Source organism: Dendropsophus ebraccatus, chromosome 1, assembly GCF_027789765.1.
Source record: "Dendropsophus ebraccatus isolate aDenEbr1 chromosome 1, aDenEbr1.pat, whole genome shotgun sequence".
NCBI lineage: Eukaryota > Metazoa > Chordata > Amphibia > Anura > Hylidae > Dendropsophus > Dendropsophus ebraccatus.
In genome coordinates this window covers 219462500-219485357 of record NC_091454.1, presented here as the reverse complement: position 1 = coordinate 219485357, position 22858 = coordinate 219462500, and the positions used below count along the sequence as shown (strand labels likewise).

Below are 22858 nucleotides of genomic sequence, written 5' to 3'. Positions count from 1 at the left end.
TTTCCATGTGTGTATGTCAAAATGCTGGATGACGTTTGCCAGAGCTGAGATTGGCCGCTCCATACTTGTCTGCTTTTGTCTACAATGGTCGGGATCAGAAATAACTTAGATTCCTATCATTTTACTACTTAGATGCTGCGCTCAACAGATACATACTCATACTAACATATATACACAGATACATATATACCCATACTTACATATACATATATACACAGACATATATACACTCAATGACACACATACACAACACTTACAGCTCCCAGGCTTCCCCCCTCCTCCTCCTGTAGTCCGGGCTGATCTTCACATAGAAGTATTGAGAACCTTTGGGTCATGGGATCATAAGGTCCTTCATCCCTCTCCTCTGTTCCTCTCCATTTGACGTTCAGCCCGCTCACCCGGCACTACATTGAGGGGGCTGAACAGTACAGTGGCGCGTCCCTCTTGCTCTCTGTACCCCTGGGGCTATAGGGGTCGGCTGTCAGTGGCATACAGTACCTACCATGAAGGCAGAGCAGGCTTCCTTATATAAATTGGTAGCTCCATAATCATACTACAGTAAAGAGAGTATGGTAGTGAGGCAAAAATTAGGCCGTATTCTGATAACTACAGCGATAAATAAAGAGGATAATCATTATTTATAGACGTAATTATTAACTGTCATTGTGTTTCTCCAAGAACAACACAGCCGCCTAATGTTATCTTCATGGAGAATAATGCTCCAGCTCATCAAGGTCATCATTAGGGAGCGGCTGCTGGAGACTGGGGGACCTCACACAAAGCGGATGCTGCAGACTGGGGGACCTCACATGGAGCTGCTACTGGAAACTGGAGGACCTCACATGGAGGGGCTGCAGCAGACGGGGGACCTCACATGGAGCAGCTGCTGGAGACTGGAGGACCTCAAATGGAGCTGCTACTGGAAACTGGGGGACCTCACATGGAGGGGCTGCAGCAGACAGGGGGCCTCACATGGAGCTGCAACTGAAACTGAGGGACCTCACATGGAGCGGCTGCTGGAGACTGGGGGACGTCACATGGGGCAGCTGCTGGAGATTGGGGGACCTCACATGGAGCAGCCGCTGCTGGAGACTGGGGGACCTCACATGGAGCAGCTTCTGGAGACTGGGGGACCTCACATGGAGTGGCAGCTGCTGGAGACTGGGGGACATCACATGGAGCGGCTGCCGCTGGAGACTGGGGGACCTCACATGGAGTGGCTGCTGGAGACTGAGAGACCTCACATGGAGCGGCTGTTGGAGACTTGGGGACGTCACATGAAGGGGCTGTTGGAGACTGGGGGGACCTCACATGGAGCGGCTGCTGGAGACTGGGGGACCTCACATGGAGCGGCTGCTGGAGACTGGGGGACCTAACATGGAGCGGCTGCTGGAGACTGGGGGACCTCACATGGAGTGGCTGTTGGAGACTTGGGGACCTCACATGAAGGGGCTGTTGGAGACTGGGGACAAAGAGGTTATGCCTGACAGCATTGGGACTGCTGGGTTGCTCCCTCCTGGCAGTGTGGCAGTGTTGGTCATCGTCTGAAGGAATCTGGATCTATGAAGTAGTGAAGTGGGCTTAAACACATTGATCAAATTGTAACTAACTGCTGATGTTGCTATTGATAGTGCTGAGAAGTAGAGGATCAGTGGGAAGCATGTGGATGTGCGGCTATGTCTGTTCTTTCTCTCCATGGATTTATTTGTTTATTTTTTTGTAACAATTGGCATTGATCAAATTTCCCAGGTGGCGGCAACAAAGGGGATCCCAGGGGAAGGTGGTGTTCTACAGAAGCAGCATCATAGAAAGCCATCTAAGGAGCTCCCTTTCAAGAAGACAGAGGACCAGCAGGGTACAGAGCTGCATTCTGTGTTATGGTGTGTTATGGTGGTCTTAGACCGTGTATTGATTACCGAGAACTAAATAAGATCACTATCAAAAACCAGCACCCCCTTCTCCTTATTCCAGATCTCTTTAATCAGATTGTGGGTACTCAGTAATTCTCCAAGATAGATCTTCGTGGGGCCTACAATCTGATCAGAATAAGGGAGGGGGATGAATTGAAGTCCGCGTTCAATAACCCTGAGGGACATTTTGAGTATCGGGTAATGCCATTTGGTCTGAGTAATGCCACTGCAGTATTCCAGCATTTTGTGAATGACATATTCAGGGAACATCTGGGGAAATTCTTGGTGGTGTATTTGGATGATATCCTAATTTTTTCCCCGGATTGGTCTTCCCACGTAAACCATGTTTGCACTGTTATGCATTTGCTTAGAAATAATAACTTGTTTGCCAAACTGTCCAAATTCCAATTCGGAATCCAGAGGGTCTCTTTTCTGGGGTACATTATTTGTCCCAACTGGTTTAGTATGGATCCTGTCAAAGTGGCAGCCATTGAGAAATAGGAACGTCCCACTAACCTCAAGGCCTTGCAAAGATTCTTGGGATTTGCCAACTATTATAGAAAATTTGTTAAGGGATTTTCCATAATTGCTAAACCCCTTACTGACCTGACCAGAAAAGGGGCTGACCTAGATAACTGGAGTTCCGAGGCACTAGGCATTTGAAGAGTTAAAAAGATGTTTCTTCAAGGCACCAGTGCTCATCCAGCCAGATCTGGAGCAATCTTTTGTTGTTGAAGTTGATGCTTCAGAGGTGGGGGTTGGTGCGGTGCTTTCTCAGGGCCCTGAGAGTCTCACCAACCTCCGACCTATAGCTTACTTCTCCAGAATTTTTTTTTCCCAGCATAAGAAAATTAGGATATTGGTAACAGGGAGCTGCTTGCCATCAAGAGGGCATTCGACGAATGGAGGCATTTCCTTGAAGGAGCTAAACACAAGGTCAGGGTACTAACTGACCACAAAAACTTATTGTACCTTGACAAGGCCAAACGCCTAACCCCTCGGCAGGCGAGGTGGGCGTTGTTCTATACTTGTTTTGACTTTGAGATAACCTATCGTCCAGGTTCTAAAAATGTCAAAGCTGATGCCCTATCGCAGAGTTTTGATGCCAGTAATGTCCCCAAAGGTGAACCAGAAAATATATTTGCGCCCGGGGTGGTCCTTGCCATCCTCTAACCTGATCTTGCCGATCAGGTGGTAGAGTCTCAGTCCCTTGCCCCTGAAAGTATTCCGGAGGGAAAACTCTTTGTACCCCCCAATCTCCGGCTTAGAGTCTTAGAGGAAACCCATTGTTCTGTTCTGGCTGGTCACCCGGGAATTGCTGGTACCAAGTATCTCCTCTCAACCAATATTGGTGGCCATCTGGTCCCAAGATGTAAAATTATTTATTGAGGCCTGTGAGGTCTGTGCTAGGTCCAAGGTCCCTCGTAGGTTAGCAGAGGGCCTCCTCCACCCTCTTCCTATACCTAGGAGACCTTGGACCCACCTTGCTATGGACTTCATCACAGATTTGCCACCGTCCAAAGGGAGAACAGTGATCTGGGTGGTGGTGGACAGATTCTTCAAAATGTGCCACGTTTTTCCATTGAAAAAACTCCCCAATGCTTGTACCTTGGACACTCTGTTCATACACCCTATTTTAAGGTTACATGGGGTTCCTGAAAATATTGTCTCTGACAGGGGATTTAAATTTTCTCTAAATTCTGGAGAAAACTATGTGTTCATTTGGGGATTTCGTTGTCCTTTTCGTCTGCCTTTCACCCCAAGTCTAATGGGCAGACGGAGAGGGTAAACCAATCCTTAGAACAATTTCTTAGATATTTTGTATTGTGTTCTCAGGATGAATGGAAAAACTATTTGCCCCTAGCAGAGTTCGCGCTTAATAATAGAGAGGGTCAGTCTACCAAAATGTCGCCTTTCTTTTGCAATTATGGGTATAATCCCAGGTATTCGTTGGCTCCCTCTCCACAATCTGTAAATCCTTCAGCTGAAGTTATCTATCAAAGACTGTGCACAGTCTGGGCCGGCCCAGGCTCTTGAGAGCCTGACTAAGGCCCAGAGGTTGTCTAGCATACAAGCTAATAAAAGACGCATATCTGGCCATGAATATCAGGTAGGGGACAAGGTGTGGCTCTCCACGAGAAATCTTAAGCTCAGAGTCCCTTCTGGGAAATTAGCACCCAAATACATTGGTCCTTATCCACCTACAGTTACCCAATAATATGAGAATTCACAATGTCTTTCAGAAATCATTGTTAAAAAATATGTAGTTCCTGTGCTTCTTGCAGTCCTCCCTGCTCTCTCTCTTTGGACTCTCGCCAAGTTCAAAATTTCGTCCAATATCTTGCCCAGTGGAAAGAATTCGGTCCCGAGGAAAATACTTGGGTTGCCAGTAAGGACATACATGCCTCACACCTTATCCGGCAGCTTTGTCCCTCTAACCCCTCTAAGCCTGGTCCTTTGAGTGAGGGTCATGTGGCCCCTCATAAGAGCAGGGGGGTACTGTTAGGAATATGACTTTGTGCTCCTCAGTCCGTGCTGGGCGGTCGAGGAAGCGCTGAGTTTGTCTGTGTTTTTTTTTTTGTCTGAATTGTGTTGTATTTGCCAGCCACACCCGCTTTTCCTGGCACACTCCTGGCAGTGCAGGGGTTACTGCTCTGCTTGATCTTCTCAGCTGAACCTGCTGCTGGGATCATGGCTGGTCCAATCATCTTCTGGACCCAGTCTGCTAGATAAAAAGCAGCAAGTTTTTTGCTTCCCTGCTGACTATTAGAGTTCACTCACCTGCTCAGCTCCCTGTTTACTCTGATCTCTGTATTCTGGACCTTCTGCATCTGACCTCGACTATTCTCCTGTTTACTGTTTTTGTACTTTGCTGCTCGACTGTTGCTGACCTGGTTTGTTTGACACCTCTTATTGTGTTTGTTCGCCTGTCCGTGCTTTGTGTGTCGCACCTACTCAGTGTAGGGACAGTGGGTGGGGTCAGCTCAGGGCTCACTGTCCGTGTCTTGTCAGGCTGCCTTTGCCATACTGACCATAACAGAATCCAAGTCAAATCTGTTGTTATAATTTATAGACATACAAAGAAATCTATGCTTAATTGCTGTGAAACCAGTCTTGTCACTTTGGCAGGACAGGGTCTATCTCTGTGGTCACTGAGGTCACTTCAGAAACTTGATTCTAAATTTAGTAGCAAACAAGTGGCCGTTCTTACAAAATAATTACACGTTATGGCTGCGTTCACACTACCTATATTTCAGTCAGTATATGTATATTTCAGTCAGTATATTTCAGTCAGTATTGCAACCAAAACCAGGAGGATTAAAAAAACAGAAAGGATCTGTTCACATAATGTTGAAATTGAGTGGATGGCCGCCATTTAATGGCAAATATTTGCTGTTATTTTAGAACAACGGCTGTTATATTGAAATAATGGCTGTTATTTACTGTTATATGGCGGCCATCCACTCAATTTCAACATTGTGTGAACAGATCCTTTATGTGTTTTTAATCCACTCCTGGTTTTGGTTGCAATACTGACTGAAATATACTGACTGAAATATTCGTAGTGTGAACACAGCCCCCAAGTGGAAAATAACTTGCAGTCCTCCAGCTTCGTCCAGTCCTTGTCGTCCTCCTGCAGTTTTCATGACATTCTGACACTTGTAGTTATAGTATATGACGGCTGCGTATATGCCGTTCACTGGGGAAGGTCTGAGGATTCCCCCAGGGTAGGGGATGTGTAGGCTGCAGTCACACTCATCTCCTAGAACTTTGGGGTCTAAGGGACCCGCCTGCTAAATTAGAAGATCCAGCTATTAAAAATGACACAGGGTTTTATAGGTTGCAGTGGTTAAAGGGTTAATATAGAGTAGAAAAAATAGAGAAGTTAAAGGGCACTCACCATAAAAACTGTAGCTTTATTGAAAACAAATTTAAAACGCCATGCAAGGTTTAGCAGATGGCGAGGACGCCAGTTACCTAAGGTTAAAAAAGATTGAGGAGCTCTCTACAGGACAGGCCATCAGTCCCTAATCAGCCCCCCCACCAATCACGTGTTCAGCGCTTTCACTACACAGGGAATGGGGCCAGATGCAGTTGTCTCAGTTCATTGTGTAGTGGCCGGATGTGGTTACTGCAGCTCAGCCCCTTGTCTCTTGAATGGGAGCTAAGCTGCAGCTACGCATTGTCACAACAGAACCCACTGCTTCCCGCCCTATACACTGTGCAATACAATTGCTGAACAGGTGTCAGAAGCCAACAATCAGTGACTGATGGCCTATCCTGAGGATTTCTAGTCAGTCTGGTTTGCTTTGACACCCCGTTTAAAATTGGAATATAATGACAATTTGTAAAATAGGATTTTACCATTCCATGTTATAGAATGTCTGCAGAGCAAAGTGTTTCCATGGTTACAGACTACATACAAACCCTGTGTGTAGTCAGATCCTGCAGTCCTGTGTTACTCCTTACTTTCTGTCCACTTCTCTAGCTCACCTATACCCTGTGATACAGGGGCAGATGGCTTACAGATTCAGGACATGTTTGCTAAAATGTACCTATGTCTATTCAGCTTATAGATCGTCGCCCATGCTACAAACAAAGAAATACTGGTGGTGTAGACTTGTGTGCGGTATCATCAGTCAGTCATGTTCTCTCTTTTATATGACTTCCCTTTTTGTGGTGATCTCGGAGAAATATCCAGGAAATGTCTGCAGAATCGGGAAGTAAAAATTTACATTGAACGAAGAATTGTTTTGGCTATAATTCTATGAACATCAAAAGAGACACCATCTCTCCAATGTCCGTGTCAGTTCCCAATGAACTTGGGAACTTCCATCCCTGCTTTATTCCTGACATTCAGCGAGGAACTGAGCCCTGCTTCCAAATCTTGCACCTGCCCTTGATTTGTATAGACACTGCAGACGTGGAGGAATGTCCACTTGTACACGGGAAGTTGGGCCATCCAACACCCAATGCTTCTTCAACCGGTCAACACAACCTGATTGCCCATATAATCACCCCATGTAATAAAGCGCTATGTGCCCCGACCACTGAAGCCAATGATTGGCTGCAAGACCATATTCTTATGGCATAGGGACAATATGGTGGCATATTTGCCAGAGATCACAGAGTGTCAGAAAACCCATGTAAGGATTGAAGCATATACAAAAGTATAATGACAGATCAGGACATAGTGGGTGACAGTACGGTGCATGTATATACAACATGCTGGGCAGAACCATAAAGCATCAGAGAACAGGGGGAGCTGTAACTTTAGGCTGGATGGAGTGCACAGTGGCTGTATAACCTGTCAGCCCATCTGCCCTGTTCTCCCTATATCAAAAATATAAATCTCCCATCTACCAACTGCAACTCACCTGATTGCTATGTAGTACATATACATTTGCTTCTACACTTACCTCGCCATTGCTATCAGGGGCGCAACTACCACCATAGCGGCTGCTACGGGGTCCACGGCATCAGGAGGCCCATGCCTGTAATAGACTGGCCCTTCTGAGCTGTCATCACACTACCACGGGAGATGCCTACCATGGGGGACACTATGTATTTGGGGTAGGACACTAGGGAGGCTGGCTATTTTTGGTGACACTATCAGGGGTGGGCAGGAGGGGATACCAGGGGAGATGTCTACCTTGAGGGACACTAGGGGAGATGGCTAATTTTGGTGACACTATCTGGGGTGGGGTTGGGGGGATACCAGGGGAGATGTCTACCACAAGGGAACACTAGGGGAGATGGATTACTATTTTTGGTGACACTATCTGGGGGTGGGGGATATCAGGGGAGATGTCTACCAGGAGGGACGCTAGGGGAGATGGCTAATTTTGGTGACACTATCTGGTGGGGGAGATGTCTACCATGTGGGGTACTATCTACTGGGGGAATACCAGGGCAGATGCCTAGCATATCTATCTACTGGGCAGAGGACAACAAATTGGGGGATGGGGGAGGAGGGTCCTTTTTAGTTATGCCCCTGATTGCTAAGAGCTTAGAATTACTTCCTAGGGATACAGCCTGACTAGGAGCTGAGGACTAGCTGTACAATTTTCTAACAGCTGCCCACTACAGGAAGGGGGGTGCACAGCCTGAAGCAAATTGCTGAGTTCGCTTCATGGATGGTGGACCCTCATGGACCCTGTGTTGTTTTTGCTTCCAGTTATAGTGGTTCATGTTTTATCTCCCCTTAGCCTGTATTTATATGGGAACATTTTACTACATGTATATACTCTCCCAGTCTGTATTCTTATCTAGCTTTGGCCCTTCTGTATTTGCATTCATGGACTTTTTTTTTTTTTTGCTTTATATGATGTTATGAAGCTGCAGACTTATGAAGCTGCAGATGTTATGAAGCTGCAGCCGCAGTTACTTTCAGTTGGAGCAAAATGTATCACCTCTTCTACTGCGTCTTTATGTGTGACTTCCCTTCTAGTCTCTTTCTCTTCCTTCATCTGAGCAAAGAAAGCGTGAAACACAGGACGTAGATGTCTGATCACACCCTTCATGTTATCATAAAATGTACCACCTGCTGTTAGTTTCCCTTTAATGAAACAACTCACGACCTACGACGTACATCGGGGTTCGGTTTGTAAGGTACGAATGAGACTGCACTTTTGGCCATGATTCTGTATTTGCATTTTGTCTGAACCTTGTCTGATTTCAGCACTTGTTGTGTGGTGATTGATAGCGTCCACCACACCCGTCTCACCTGCTTAGTTCTCTGGCAGTTCCTTTGTTTTGCTTTGGTTATTATGTTACTGACAGGTCTTCCTGCCAGTCAGTTGTCTCGTTACCAGGTCTTTCTGCCAGGATCGGGGGCCTGGTCCATTCGGGCCAGGACAGGATACATATCTCCTAAGTTCACCACCATGGGGCTAGCTATTGAGTGCTGCTCCTGCTAAGTGTCTTATATCTCTGTTTGCCTTGTATCTTTGACCCTCTGCTTTGTATTCTAATTATCCTCATTATCCGTCTGCCCTGACCTTTTTGTCTGACCTTTGACTACGTTTTGCCTGGCTGTTGTGACCTTTGACCGTCACTGTTCTTTATTGCGTTTGTTCGTCTGTCCGTGCTTTGTGTTACACCTGACTAGGCCAGGGACTGCCACCCAGTTACCCACTGCCTCCTAGGTCACACAGTGGTAAGTAGGCAGGGACAGTGGGCGGGAGCCAGCCTAGGGTTCACAGTCCATGTCTGCTCCTCTGTCCAGTTTAGCTGACTGTCCTTACAATCCCTCTCTTGTATACAGTTACTGTATACAGGTGAGAATATAGAGATATCAAACCTTGTTGTTTTTTAAATTAAACCTATAAAACGTTAATAACACATAACAATGATATAATCTGGGGATCACGGTAATGGTACCATCCTGCAGAATATAATCGTAGAAACTATAAAACATATAAATAAACATAAAATAAAAGCATGTCACCTGGCCGCCTGCTCTACTGATTATCAATGAAGCGGGTGGGCTGGAAGATGCTGTGGGGGCGGGGCAGTGCTCCTGACAGTGATTCCAGCCAAAGATTACACCGATTAACAGCACAGGACCGGTGCTGAGGAGGAAGGTAAGACACATACCTTCCTCCTCAGCGTTCTGGGCGCTATAGGGGGCTATAAACAGATTAGATTAGTCTAGCCTGCTGATCGTTCACCTTTAACGATTGGTGCCCGTGCCAAAAAGTTGCCTGTACAGAGTTAGGCAACTACAGAAAAAAAAAAACTCCAACGATAGAAGTAATTCCTCCAGCAATGCTTGTGGTCTACACTTGTTTGCAGTATAAACAGTCACTCAAGTTCACTACTTTTATACGACTTCTCTTTTTGTGGTTATCGAGGAGAAATATCAAGGAAACGTGTCTCTCAAGAACCCGGTAGCAAAAAAAAAAATTTGAACAAAGACTGAGCAAAAGCAAATGTGGGCAGATGTCGGAGCCGCGTGATAGCGGGAAGGAGGGGGTATGTGCCCCATCCCTATCCCATATCCCATCCAGATAGCAGTCAAGCCCTGATTCTTGAATTCTTAAATCTTGCAGTTAATCTGTATACACAGCATAGGGATTAGACATGGAGGGACATCCCCTTATTTACGGGCACATGTGCAACCAACACCCAATCTTTCTTCGATGGCTCAGACCAACCTGATTGACCCCAATACACAGGGTGATCTCAGCCTCCTCCGTATATTAATAATCACCCCATGTAATAAAGACCTTTGTGCCCCTAACCACTGAGGATCGGGGGATCGGTAACCTGAGCGGAGGACAGTGGGTTCCTTCGCTGGATCCAGGGAGGTAGGTGCATGGTTTTATGTTCAGCCACCTCCCTCCAGGCTCTTTTAAAAAAAAGTCAGAGCCCGGACTTCTCCTTGAAGTATATAAAATGATATGGTGACAGATCAGGAGTTCAGAGCGTCTGTATAACATGTCAGCCCATGAGCCCTGCACTACCTGCTGGCCACCTCCTAACTGTACTGTGATACATAGACATTTGCATCTAAGCTTACCTTGCCCCTGCTGGTTGCTTAGAAGTACTTCATAGAGATTCTGCCTGCATCTTAGGAGCTTAGGACTGGCTGTACTAATTTCTAAATGCTGCCCCCACAGGCAGGGAGGAGCACTGCCTGAGGCAAATTGCTCATTTCGCCTCGTGGACGGTGCCGCCCTGTGTTGTGCTTGCTTCCTTTCTTATTTTAGAGTGGATCATGTTTTATCTGTATTTATCCTTTTTTTTCCTTTTTTGGAAAAAACACCAGCGGCCAGAGGTCAATGAAAGTTTATGATCTACCTTACATACATGGTGGTTTTTGGGGAGGTGTTTTTCTCTACTTTTTGGTGTTTTTGAGGCTCTGTTGCAGTTTTTCCAAAATACACCTCACTAAGGGAGTGGCTCCCCCCCCCCCCCCTCAAACTGTGTTGTTTCCCCCCCTATAGATTTCAATGGGATTGTTCTGGTTGTCTCAAAAACTTCATTGATAGCTTTGGCCCTTCTGTATTTGCATTCAGAACCTTATATGCATTATGTTGCATGATTTTATACACATTTTAGTTTTTTTTGCTTTATATGATATTATGGAGCTGTAATATACACCCTTATTATAGGACTCCCCCTGTGCTAGGGTCACTTGCACTGAGCAATTTTGGTGTTTTTTTTTTATATGTTTGTGTTGTTGCCCAATAAAAGACACAAGCAGTATGATTGTTGTTGTTGTGGTATTAGTTATTACATTGTGTTTTGTGAGCACTATGATAGTTGTGGTATTAGTTATTACATTGTGTTTTGTGAGCAGTATGATTGTTGTTGTTGTGGTATTAGTTATTACATTGTGTTTTGTGAGCAGTATGATTGTTGTGGTATTAGTTATTACATTGTGTTTTGTGAGCACTATGATAGTTGTGGTATTAGTTATTACATTGTGTTTTGTGAGCAGTATGATTGTTGTGGTATTAGTTATTACATTGTGTTTTGTGAGCAGTATGATTGTTGTTGTGGTATTAGTTATTACATTGTGTTTTGTGAGCAGTATGATTGTTGTGGTATTAGTTATTACATTGTGTTTTGTGAGCAGTAGGATTGTTGTCATGGTATTAGTTATTACATTGTGTTTTGTGAGCAGTATGATTGTTGTTGTTGTGGTATTAGTTATTACATTGTGTTTTGTGAACAGTATGATTGTTGTCATGGTATTAGTTATTACATTGTGTTTTGTGAGCACTATGATAGTTGTGGTATTAGTTATTACATTGTGTTTTGTGAGCAGTATGATTGTTGTGGTATTAGTTATTACATTGTGTTTTGTGAGCAGTATGATTGTTGTGGTATTAGTTATTACATTGTGTTTTGTGAGCAGTATGATTGTTGTCATGGTATTAGTTATTGTGTTTGTCGGATCATTCTCTCACATTTTCCTGCCGCTGTAACATTTACCAGACTGCAAACCGTGATGGTTTCGTTTTTGTGGGACCAGAATTTATCGCCCCTTCTTCTGCGTCTCTATGTGTGACTTCCCCTTCTGGTCTCTTCCTCTTGCTTTACATAAGTGAAGAAATCATTACACACAGGACAAGCGTCTGTAGATGTCTGATCGCTTCCAGATCTTTCTCCACCATCTACGATGAGACTTTCCTTCCTTCTCTTCTGTTGCCTTTATGGTAAGATACTATAAGCAGCTGCAAACCTTCCATGTAATATATTACAGGGACAATGGATTGAGTTTTAAAAGTAAATATTGGAGATGAGAAAAATCCCCCCCCCCCCCCCCCCCCCCAGGATGCAGATGTCAAAACTAGGAGGAAAAGTTATCATTTAACCCTTTCCTCCCATCAGATATTTATGTGTCTCCTAACTTACAAAAAAAATACGTTTGTCATTCAATTTTTTGAAATTCCAAAAGCCAGAACTTTTTTATTCTATACACAGAACCATATGGGGTTTTGTGTGTTTCCAACATTACTTTATAAAGTCATCCATCATGTTACCATAAAATATCCTGCAAACCAGAAAAAATTATTATTTAGAGGGAGAAATTGGAGAAAAACAGATCCCACTTCTGCAGCTGTTACGAACCTTTGCTTTTATACCATGCATGCAGTAAAGCTGGTTGGTTTTCCTTATTCTGCAGCTCGGTCCCAGATTATAGAATAGTTGTGCCATGTTTTAGTAACTTTTAAATTTTATTAAAAAAACAAAAACAAAAGCAAAGACACAGGGTTTTACATCTGCACATTCTCACCTCTATACCTGTTCTATTTTCTTGTCTATGAAGTAGACTTATCATGGTTAAACTCCTAGAATTAGGATGAAGTTTACACTCAGTAGCGGCTGTCAGCTATAACATACAGCCACCACCGCACACAGCATAACCTCAGCATCTGAGCCGCCTCTATATATAATATTTTAAATAGAAAAAGACCGGCACAGCAGGCTTATTAGAACGCTTATGGGGAGCACTATGTGCTTAGCTGGACTTTATATACAGACCAATTGTCCATTCACGAGTGGGGTGCTCAGCTCTATGGTAGCTTTAGAAAAGTAATCACAGTTCATTCATAGAAAAGTAGAAATGAAGCGGCACTCACCACTGTATACGTGCAAAAAAATCGGTGCTTGTTTATTCGTCCATAAATAGCAGACAAATTTTCTCAGCAGGTAAGACGCCAACACTTCATGATGATTACAGGTGACAGCTGTTTCGCTTTACTAAGCTTCTACAGACCTGCCTCTCTCGTTCACGTCACTTCAGATATACCTGGATACTCCTCCTATCCTAGTCACGTGAGCGGGATCAGCTTACAATATACATAAAACGTGCATAATGTGATTTAAAAACAAAATAACATCCTAGCTACTGTGCTTTATTTAATATTTACAAAAATACACTTAAGTCTACTCTATCATTTAACCCTAGGTTTCCCTGGGCATTGGTTTTCAAAATCCAATGTGCTTCCAGCTGCATAAGACGTTTACTTCTATTCGGTCCCGGTTTTGCTCGTTCAATACCGCAAAAAGACAAAACATTTTGGTTATTTCTATGATCATCCCTCACATGATCTATTAATCTACGTGACCCCTCACCCGTTCTAAGGGAACGTATGTGTTCACGGAACCTAGTGTGAACTGGGCGTATAGTGTTACCTATATAAAACCTCCCACATTCACACCAGATTACGTACACTACAAAATTAGAGCGGCAGCAGATGAAGTCCTTTATTTTGACTTCTATCCCCCCTATGTCACGATGCCACGACATATGAGAAATTAAAAGAAAACCCCACTGAAAAATATATGTCCCATTTACGTACTTTATTGCGAAAATATGTAGAGCAGGGTATACTGTCGAGGAAAATGGCCGAGAAATTAATACCAACATCACCTACTAATCCATGCTGGTACTTTGTACCTAAATTACACAAAAGTTTAGTCTCCCCACCCGGTAGACCTATCGTCTTCGGGGTGGGTTCTGTAACGGAATATATTTCCAAATATGTAGATTGGTTATTAAGGCCACTCCTCGACAGTGTCCCAGCTCTCGTGAAGGACACTAATGAGTTCCTAAGAGTATTGGGAGAAATGGAGTGGGAAGATGGTTGTATTTTAACATCTATTGACATTGAAAGCCTGTACACGAGGATCCCCCAAGACCTCGGTGTGCAGGCAATCAGAGAAATCTTACAAGAGAGTGACAAAGGTGACGATTTTGGAACTCTTTGGAATTCATCTTGAGACATAACGCCTTTCAGTTCAACGACACATGGTATAGCCAAAGACATGGTACGGCGATGGGCACGCCCATTGCGTGCACGTTCGCCAATCTGTTTATTGCGTTGTTTGAAAGGCGTTATGTCTTTGGACCTGCAAATTCATTCCTCAGACATATAAAAAATTATGTAAGATTCGTGGACGATGTGTTCATCATTTGGGGAGGTTCTAGAGCAGAGTTCGACAACTTTGTAAGTTATTTAAACAACGATAATGAAATGAACATGCGATTCACTAGCAAAGTAGGGCCATTGGAACTGGAATTCCTAGACGTACTAGTCAAAATAGAGAACAACAACATCGTTACTTATGGTTATAGAAAAAATACAGCATGTAATACATTATTACATTACAATAGTAATCACCCACTACATATGAAACAATCTATACCGTATAGCCAATTTTTACGTCTCCGTAGAATTAATAGCACAGAAGAAGGTTTCTCTCAACAAGCGAAGGAATTGTATAATAGATTTATCAATAGAGGTTATCCCAGTAAAGTATTAGACAAAGCCCTAAAAAAAGTACAAAAAATAAAAAATCAGAGAACAGTCCTAACACCTAAAAAAGACAGTAAAAATAGAAAAACAGAACGTTTTACTTTCGTTTTTCAGTTCGGTATTATGTCAGAAAAAATTAAAAAAAACTATCCAAAAATATTGGTATTTAATCGAAAGTGACCCGTCACTAGAAGATATAGGGAAGTTCAAACCTATAATAACGTTTAAAAGAAGTAAAAATCTAAAAGACATCTTGGTGAACAGCAGATATAAAAAACAAAAAACTAACTGGTTAGATAAAATGACCCCGATAGGAAATCACAAATGTGGCAATTGTAATTGGTGTCCCCAATTTTTGCCCAATAAATACCTAAACATAGGGGGGATAGAAGTCAAAATAAAGGACTTCATCTGCTGCCGCTCTAATTTTGTAGTGTACGTAATCTGGTGTGAATGTGGGAGGTTTTATATAGGTAACACTATACGCCCAGTTCACACTAGGTTCCGTGAACACATACGTTCCCTTAGAACGGGTGAGGGGTCACGTAGATTAATAGATCATGTGAGGGATGATCATAGAAATAACCAAAATGTTTTGTCTTTTTGTGGTATTGAACGAGCAAAACCAGGACCGAATAGACGTAAACGTCTTGTGCAGCTGGAAGCACATTGGATTTTGAAAACCAATGCCCAGGGAAACCTAGGGTTAAATGATAGAGTAGACTTAAGTGTATTTTTGTAAATATTAAATAAAGCACAGTAGCTAGGATGTTATTTTGTTTTTAAATCACATTATGCACGTTTTATGTATTGTAAGCTGATCCCGCTCACGTGACTAGGATAGGAGGAGTATCCAGGTATATCTGAAGTGACGTGAACGAGAGAGGCAGGTCTGTAGAAGCTTAGTAAAGCGAAACAGCTGTCACCTGTAATCATCATGAAGTGTTGGCGTCTTACCTGCTGAGAAAATTTGTCTGCTATTTATGGACGAATAAACAAGCACCGATTTTTTTGCACGTATACAGTGGTGAGTGCCGCTTCATTTCTACTTTTCTATGAATGAACTGTGATTACGCCTCTATATATAACAACTGCTGAGCAGCCATAGAAAGGACTATAAATAGTCAGTAAGAGGTTGAAGGGAAACTCACAGCAGGTTAGAAGACCTGCTGTTATGTTCTCGTAGGACTTAGGACCCTGAGGATGAAGGTTATTTTCTTACCTTCATCCTCGGTGCCATTTTTAGGAAACATTTACTTTATTCATTATGCTAATTAGGTGGTTGGTGCCCTAGGGAAGTTGCTGAATGTGAAAACTATGAGACAAGATTTGTGCACAGGTTAAAGGGGTAGTGCGGCGGCAAAGAATTATTCACAGACTAAAACACATTACAAAGTTATACAACTTTGTAATGTATGTTATGTCTGTGAATGGCCCCCTTCCCTGTGACCCACCACCCCCACACGTGTACCCGGAAGTGTTGTGCGCTATACTCACCTGTCACGTGCCGACACCCGTCTCCGATCTTCAGCGAGTGACATCTTCTTTGGGCGGACGGCGAACAGCTCCGACTGTCCCGAATGCCGGCCGCCCTCTGCAGCGTCATCCGATGCTCAGCCGCGATTGGCTGAGCATAACTGTGCTCAGCCAATCGCGGCTGAGCCCAGTTGTGACGCGGCGGAGGGAGAACGGGCGGCAGCGACTCGGCTGTACGTCCGAACATGACGTTTGGCACAAGATGGCAGACTGCCCTCAACACGGATCAGGTAATGTATAATGCACCAACACTTCCGGGTACACGGGTGGGGTTGGTGGGACACGGGGAAGGGGGCCATTCACAGACATAACATACATTATAAAGTTGTATAACTTTGTAATGTGTGTTAGTCTGTGAATAATTCTTTACCGCCGCACTACCCCTTTAAGGCTATGTTCAGACGCTGTATGAGATTGGTCGTTCCGTGACCCGGCCGGGTCACGGAACAGCCAGTCTCAGAAAAGATCATCCCGGATGATCTTTAGCGCCACTGAGTTCCGATGCAGGCGCATCCGTGTGCGCCCACATCAGAACTTCTCACAGCACACAATGGAGCGAGCAGCCGGAGCCGCTCGCTCCATTGTTTGAACTCACAGGGTTTTCTGCGGGCGCTATTCAGTGAATAGTCGGTGTCGGTTTTCTACATTGCCGCTAGGGATCTCGGCCGGAGTGTATACTATGTGAATACACTCCGGCTGAGATCCCTTAACCTGCAGAACTACATAAGTACTGCAGAGATCACAACCGTTGTAGCAATGACCTTGATTTCTGCGGAACTTAAGGCCCTATTCCACGGAACGATTATCGTCCGTATTCGGCCGATATCGGCCGCTACGGGCGATAATCGTCCCGTGGAATAGAGTGCAACGATCAGCCGACATCGTTCATGTCGGCTGATCGTTGCAGTCGCTTGTTTTTCAACATGTTGAAAAACAAGCGACTGATATAGCAGCGATCTGCTGCCGTCGCTCCGTTGAATAGGAGCGTCGGCAGCAGACGCTGCTATATCCTATGGGCTGCCCGGACGATTAGCGATCACCTGGGCAGCCCCCCCGCAGCTCCCCGCCGCCGCCTCCCGCACTCACCCGCTCGTTGTAGCTGCGTTGAATAGCGGCGGCAGCGAGCGGGGAACGAGGAGCAAACGAGCGCTGAGAGTGCTCGTTTGCTCCTCTGACGACCTGTGTAATAGGCCCTTTACGTAGTGTGAACATAGCCTAAGGGTCCGTTTACACAGAAAGATTATCTGCCAAAGATTTAAAGCCAAAACCAGGAATGGATTTGAAAAGAGGAGAGATCTCAGGCTTTCCTTTATGACCTGATCTCTGTTTATGGTTTTGGCTTCAAATCTTTGGCAGATAATCTGTCAGATAATCTTTCTGTGTAAATGGACCCGTAGACTGTAATCACTTAGTGTCCTTAATTTAAAAAAAAAAGTACAAGAGAATATAAGGAATATTTTAATATACCTTACCAGAAAGAAATTTTTATTGTCTGCCCCTTCATTCTGATAGATGGCTAAATTCTGACTTTCCTTTACAAGATGGACTAGCAACTCACTGAGGGATTTGGTTACATGCTGCTCATACAAGTGTCAGGTGTCCGAACACGCGCTCGGCTCCCAGCTCTGCCGCAGCGTGGGGTCAGTCTAACAGAGAAGCCGATGACGCCCCTAGCAGCTGGCCTGGTTGCTGGGGGCATGGCAGTGCCTTTCTTGATGTAGCCGCGGGCAGGGCTTCACCGCCCGTGTCCGATCTTATGTATTTAGTTGATGTTTGACTGACGGCTGAACCCACCAGTCAGCTGTCAGTGTATGGACCAGACCTGTAATCTCGGCGCCAATCATGCCTGGGGCTGGGACTCCAGGCTTCATAAGTATCCTTCTGTCTACCATCCCCTGTCTGCGATAGAGCCTAGTTTACTAGTGTGTCTCGACCTAGCAATCTTCTCTGCATTGTATATTCTGACTTTTGGCTTTTGGACTTTAACTATTCTCCTGGACTACATTTTGTACTGCACCACCCTCCTATTGCTGACAAGGACCTCTAACCTTTTTGTATTGTGTTTCGTTTGTCCTGTCTGTTGTTCCATGTTCATGCTATATAGGATAGGGACCGTCGACAAGGTGTCCACTGTCGTTTAGGACTGTTGTGGCAAGTAAGCAGGGACAGCGGGGCGGGTGCCAGTGTTAGGACTGCACCTGTCCTTTGACTTTCTGGCTCTATATATCCTGACAATAAGCCTATGGAGAGATGAGGGGGTGATTGGCGAGAGAGAAAAAAAACAAGAAAGTACACCGGATCACTGTGAATATTAGTTTTCACCTTGGGCCCTTATTATATAATACAGCCTAAATTGCCCAACAGTGCTCTTTTATATCCTTTATGCTGCTGCTGCTTCTAGGAGTGCTTCTATACAAATATTATATTATATATTATATTATATATTATTATTATTATTATTATTATTATTATTATTATTATTCAATCCCATTTCTCTATGTGGTTTATTCCAGGGATTTGTTGGACATCAGATAATTACTGTATTTACCAACCAAGAAGCGTCCGTGTGAGGGAAGGAGAATCAGTCACCATCCCGTGTTCTTACACCTATCCTGAGCGCTACAGAAGGAAGGCACAGATACTTTGGGGGGAGCGTAATGGATCATCCTGCTATAATATCAAGAAACCCATCACAGACGGTTCTGGGAATATTCTAGAAGAGTATAAGGAGCGGATGTCTACAGTCACCCATCCTGATAACCGGACAGCGTCTCTCATAATCCGAGGATGGAAACCTTCAGATGGGACCACATTCTGCTGTGAAGTAACTATATATCCAACTATAAATATAACTGTCCATAAGCCCTTCACTTGGTCTGACACATTCGGGACGTCTCTCACTTTTTCAGGTAATGCTTTAGACTATAAAACTAGACCAGACAAACAGACAAGGCGTCCAGATGTTTTTTTACATCAGCTTTATGATCTATAAGTATTTAGTAACAGATAGTGTTGTACTGGGTTATCCAGCAAATGTTTGTTACATCTATAAGTAGAAATGCATATTATTATAAGCGTATTTATTTACTAAAACAGAAAACAGAACACCAACGGGCGCACAATGCGTGATACTGTATAGAGACATTTGTGGTATATAATGCCAAAAATGGTACCGCCCTCCTTTAGAGATCGAATTACGAGCACGGCACCGATACCAGCAGGAAGGAAATCAAATGGCCATCTGCTGCCCTTTCACAGAGGTGGCTCAACCGAACAGGAAATAAGAGACAGGAGTCACGGGTGGAGGTCCACTTGTACGAAGTAACTGAGAATACACAGGCACTGATCGGCACAGGATAGTATTATACAGTGCCTGTGTATTCCCGGTTACATCACATGAATGGACCTTCACCCGTGACTCCTGTATCTTATTATAATTAGCAGCACTACATCTGGTCATATATGTGTTCTATGTGGTATTTTTTACCAAATGTTGGTCTTCATAGCTAATTTTCAGTTGTCCGCAATCTTGTAGGTGGAGACTGTATGATATATCCCACAGAAGAGAGGATCTTGCTCCTCTATATCTCTGTAGTACACCCTAGGAAAAAGTAGCATTGGGGACATTATACAGCAGTTCTGAGCAGTCTAAGCTGTTAAACCCCAGGGTGAGATCTAATACTCACTAAAGGCTCCTGTAGTCTCTCTGCAGTCTCTGTTTTTTTCTTTCTCTTGTCACTCGCCTTGCCTTGACAGAGCGGCATGTAACCTTATCCCTCAGTGAGCTGCTAGTCCAATTTGTAAGCAAAAGAAGAAAAGGAGCCTTTTAAGAGAAAAAAAGCTGAAACCCCATAGAGAATAAATAATGGTGGCCAAACATGCCTACAAATTGCTGTGGTATAAAGGTTGCAGTATGGCTATAGAAAATAACCTGTCAGTTAAATACTGTATCCAGTATCATAATTTATTATTATTATTTATTTTACCTTTTTTGTGGGCTTCAGGCCAGGGGTAGTGCTGATTGAATTTTGAGTCATGACCTTTTCACCTTATGCCCTGTGATAGGGAATCATAACAGAACTAACCATTCTTTTATGGCTTGTGTTTCTAGATGGAGTATGGGTCTCTCAGGTGGAGGAGTTGATGGCCATCCCAGGAGAAAAGCTGATCATCCCCTGTCACTACTCACTGAAGACCCTGGGGGAAGCCCAACACGTCACCTGGTATACTGGAGAGAGTAAACTATGTGACTATAATGTAAAAACTATTTACAGCTGGAAGACAACACGCTCAGGAGATGTATATCCATATTCACTGGTGAACTTCCCAGAAGATGTCTCTCTGCGTATATATAGTGTACAGGGGGATAAATACCAACATTACTGTTGCAGTGTGACCACCAGGAATAAAACAATACAAAGTAGATACGGTACAGGACTGACCATCACAGGTAAGATAATATTTGTGGGTACAAAAAGGTGAGAATAGGATAGTTATTTGTTTGGGGAAATTAGTTCTTAACATCAAGAATATGGAGCATTATATTGCTAGCGGATCCAGCAGTTGTCCACCAACTTCTCATGGTTGGACAGGTCCCACCTGTGCCTCCCTCACCTTAGTTGCCCGCAGCATCTCCCCTTGGACCAAATCTACGCTTGGCGTTGCTGTTCAAGTATGATAAAGACCCCAAGATGTGCAGGGGCTTTGTCTCACAGAGCACCATACACATTGAGCTCATGGCCAATCAGTTCATCATGGAATGCTCCAAGGTGGCGTTTGTCATCAGCCTCCTTTCAGGGAAGGCTTTGGCCTGGGCTACACTTTTGTGGGACCGGTGTTATCCGGTCACCCCCACAGTCTTCACTTCTGCCCCTGTTTTCTCTTGCCCAGACCCTGCCAGGCCGTTCTCCTCGGAAATGGATGCTTCTTCGGTGGGAGCTGGGGAGGTTCTCACCCAGAGGAATTCTTCGGGGAAGACTAGAACATGTGGCATCTTTTCCAAGACATCTTCCTTTGCAGAGAAGAGCTACACTAGAGAATTGCAAGTTACTGGCAATCAAATGAGCTCTGGAATGGAGTGATGCCATCTCTTGGAAGACTCTTTCACGGGCTTCTGTTGTTCTTCCTGTGACACCTCAGTTTTACAGAGTGTCCCTCCTGGCTAGACCAATTCTTAGAAGGAGAATTTTGAAATGGGGTCATGCTTTCTTGGTCGCAGAACATCTTGAAATGCATAAAACCATGCAGTTAATCTCCCGACATTACTGGTAGCCTACTTAAAAAAAAAGGTGAGGTCCAACAGCATGCAAATAGAATCATGGTTTATTCACATAGTGGGGGAAGAAGTGACGTTTCGACCCTTAGGTCTTTATCAAGCAGGCTTGATAAAGACCTATGGGTCGAAACGTTGCCCTACTATGACAATAAACCCACGTATGGTTCTATTAGGAGGCTGATGGGCTTGCTTTTTGTTCAAGTAGGCCACCAGTAATGTCCAGAAATAAACTGCATGGTTTTACGGATTCTAAGATGTTTGGCGACCAAGAAAGCATGGCCCCATTTCAAAATTATATGGGTTATTATTATTAGTTTATTCACATAGTAGGGCAACGTAACCTGCTTGATAAAAACCTACTGGTCAAAACATCGCTTCTTCTGTACCCCACTTTGCGAATAAACCCACGTATGACTCTGTTTGGATGCAGTTGGATCTCCCCTTTTGTTCAAGTTTGCAGCACCTACCCCAAGGATTGAAGGCCAACCAGAGTGCATCTACCTATCTGAGTGTGTGGACACCAATTAATACTCTCCACAAGGTGCTGTTGAACCCTGCATCAACCCTGTGGCCTACAAACTCTGTTTTCCTCCAACCAAATTCCTTCCATGTCTCCCTCCTAAAGCTAGGGATTCACAACTACTTTTCCATCTCTCCTGCTCCATAAGCATGAAGAGAGTTAGGGGAAAATGCTTACATTTTTTTTGTTGTACTGGAAGGACTTTGGTCCTGAGGAAGCATCCTGGGGGCCAGAATGCAATATCCTGGATTGTAGTTTGTTTTTTACAGGCAAGAAAAGGGGGGAGGCACTGTCATGGCCTCAGCGGTGTCCCATGCTCCGGACCGACACCGCAGCTGCTCTCCTGGTTCTTTTGTTTTGGCAGACACCAGAGACAATGTGCCAAGGCCCAGCGCTGCCTCACCTTCGGCCCCTCGGGGCGTCTTACCTCTCCTTGCTCCTTCTACCCCACGCCTCCTAGGGCACCGTGTGAGCTCTTGCAGATTTAAAGCGGCAGTACATACTTAATTGGTTTATGCACTAAGCACTTTCCCTATAAATATCTACACCTGCCTTACCCCCCTGTTGGAGCCTCTGCATTTGCAACCCTAACCATTATGGTCCCAGCTCTGTTGCTTATGATTCCTGCCCGTCACTCCTGCCTTGTGGTTTCTGGCTGTGTTCCTGCCTACTGACCAACCTACTTAATTGTCTCTGGATGCACCTCATCAGCCACCGCTTGCAAACCAAGCCAAGGGTAGTGACATAGGGGGTCGCCTGCCACAACAACTCTATCCTACCTTGCAGTAGTCTCTGGCGAAGACCAGTGACCCCCTTAGACTCCACTCCCCGGTGCGGTCCA

The 22858-nt window shown here is 44.4% G+C and overlaps 1 protein-coding gene across 1 annotated transcript in view; it reads left to right on the top strand.

Moving 5' to 3' along the window:
• Nucleotides 1–11998: 11998 nt before the first annotated feature.
• The window catches only part of LOC138784436 (uncharacterized), a 33567-nt gene continuing 22707 nt past the window's right edge, over nt 11999–22858 (top strand). Inside the window, exons 1-3 of the mRNA XM_069960011.1 lie at nt 11999–12079; nt 18736–19131; nt 20334–20672. Coding sequence (XP_069816112.1) covers nt 12043–12079; nt 18736–19131; nt 20334–20672 — 772 coding nt within the window. The 5' untranslated portion in view covers nt 11999–12042. The remainder of the gene's footprint in view (nt 12080–18735; nt 19132–20333; nt 20673–22858) is intronic.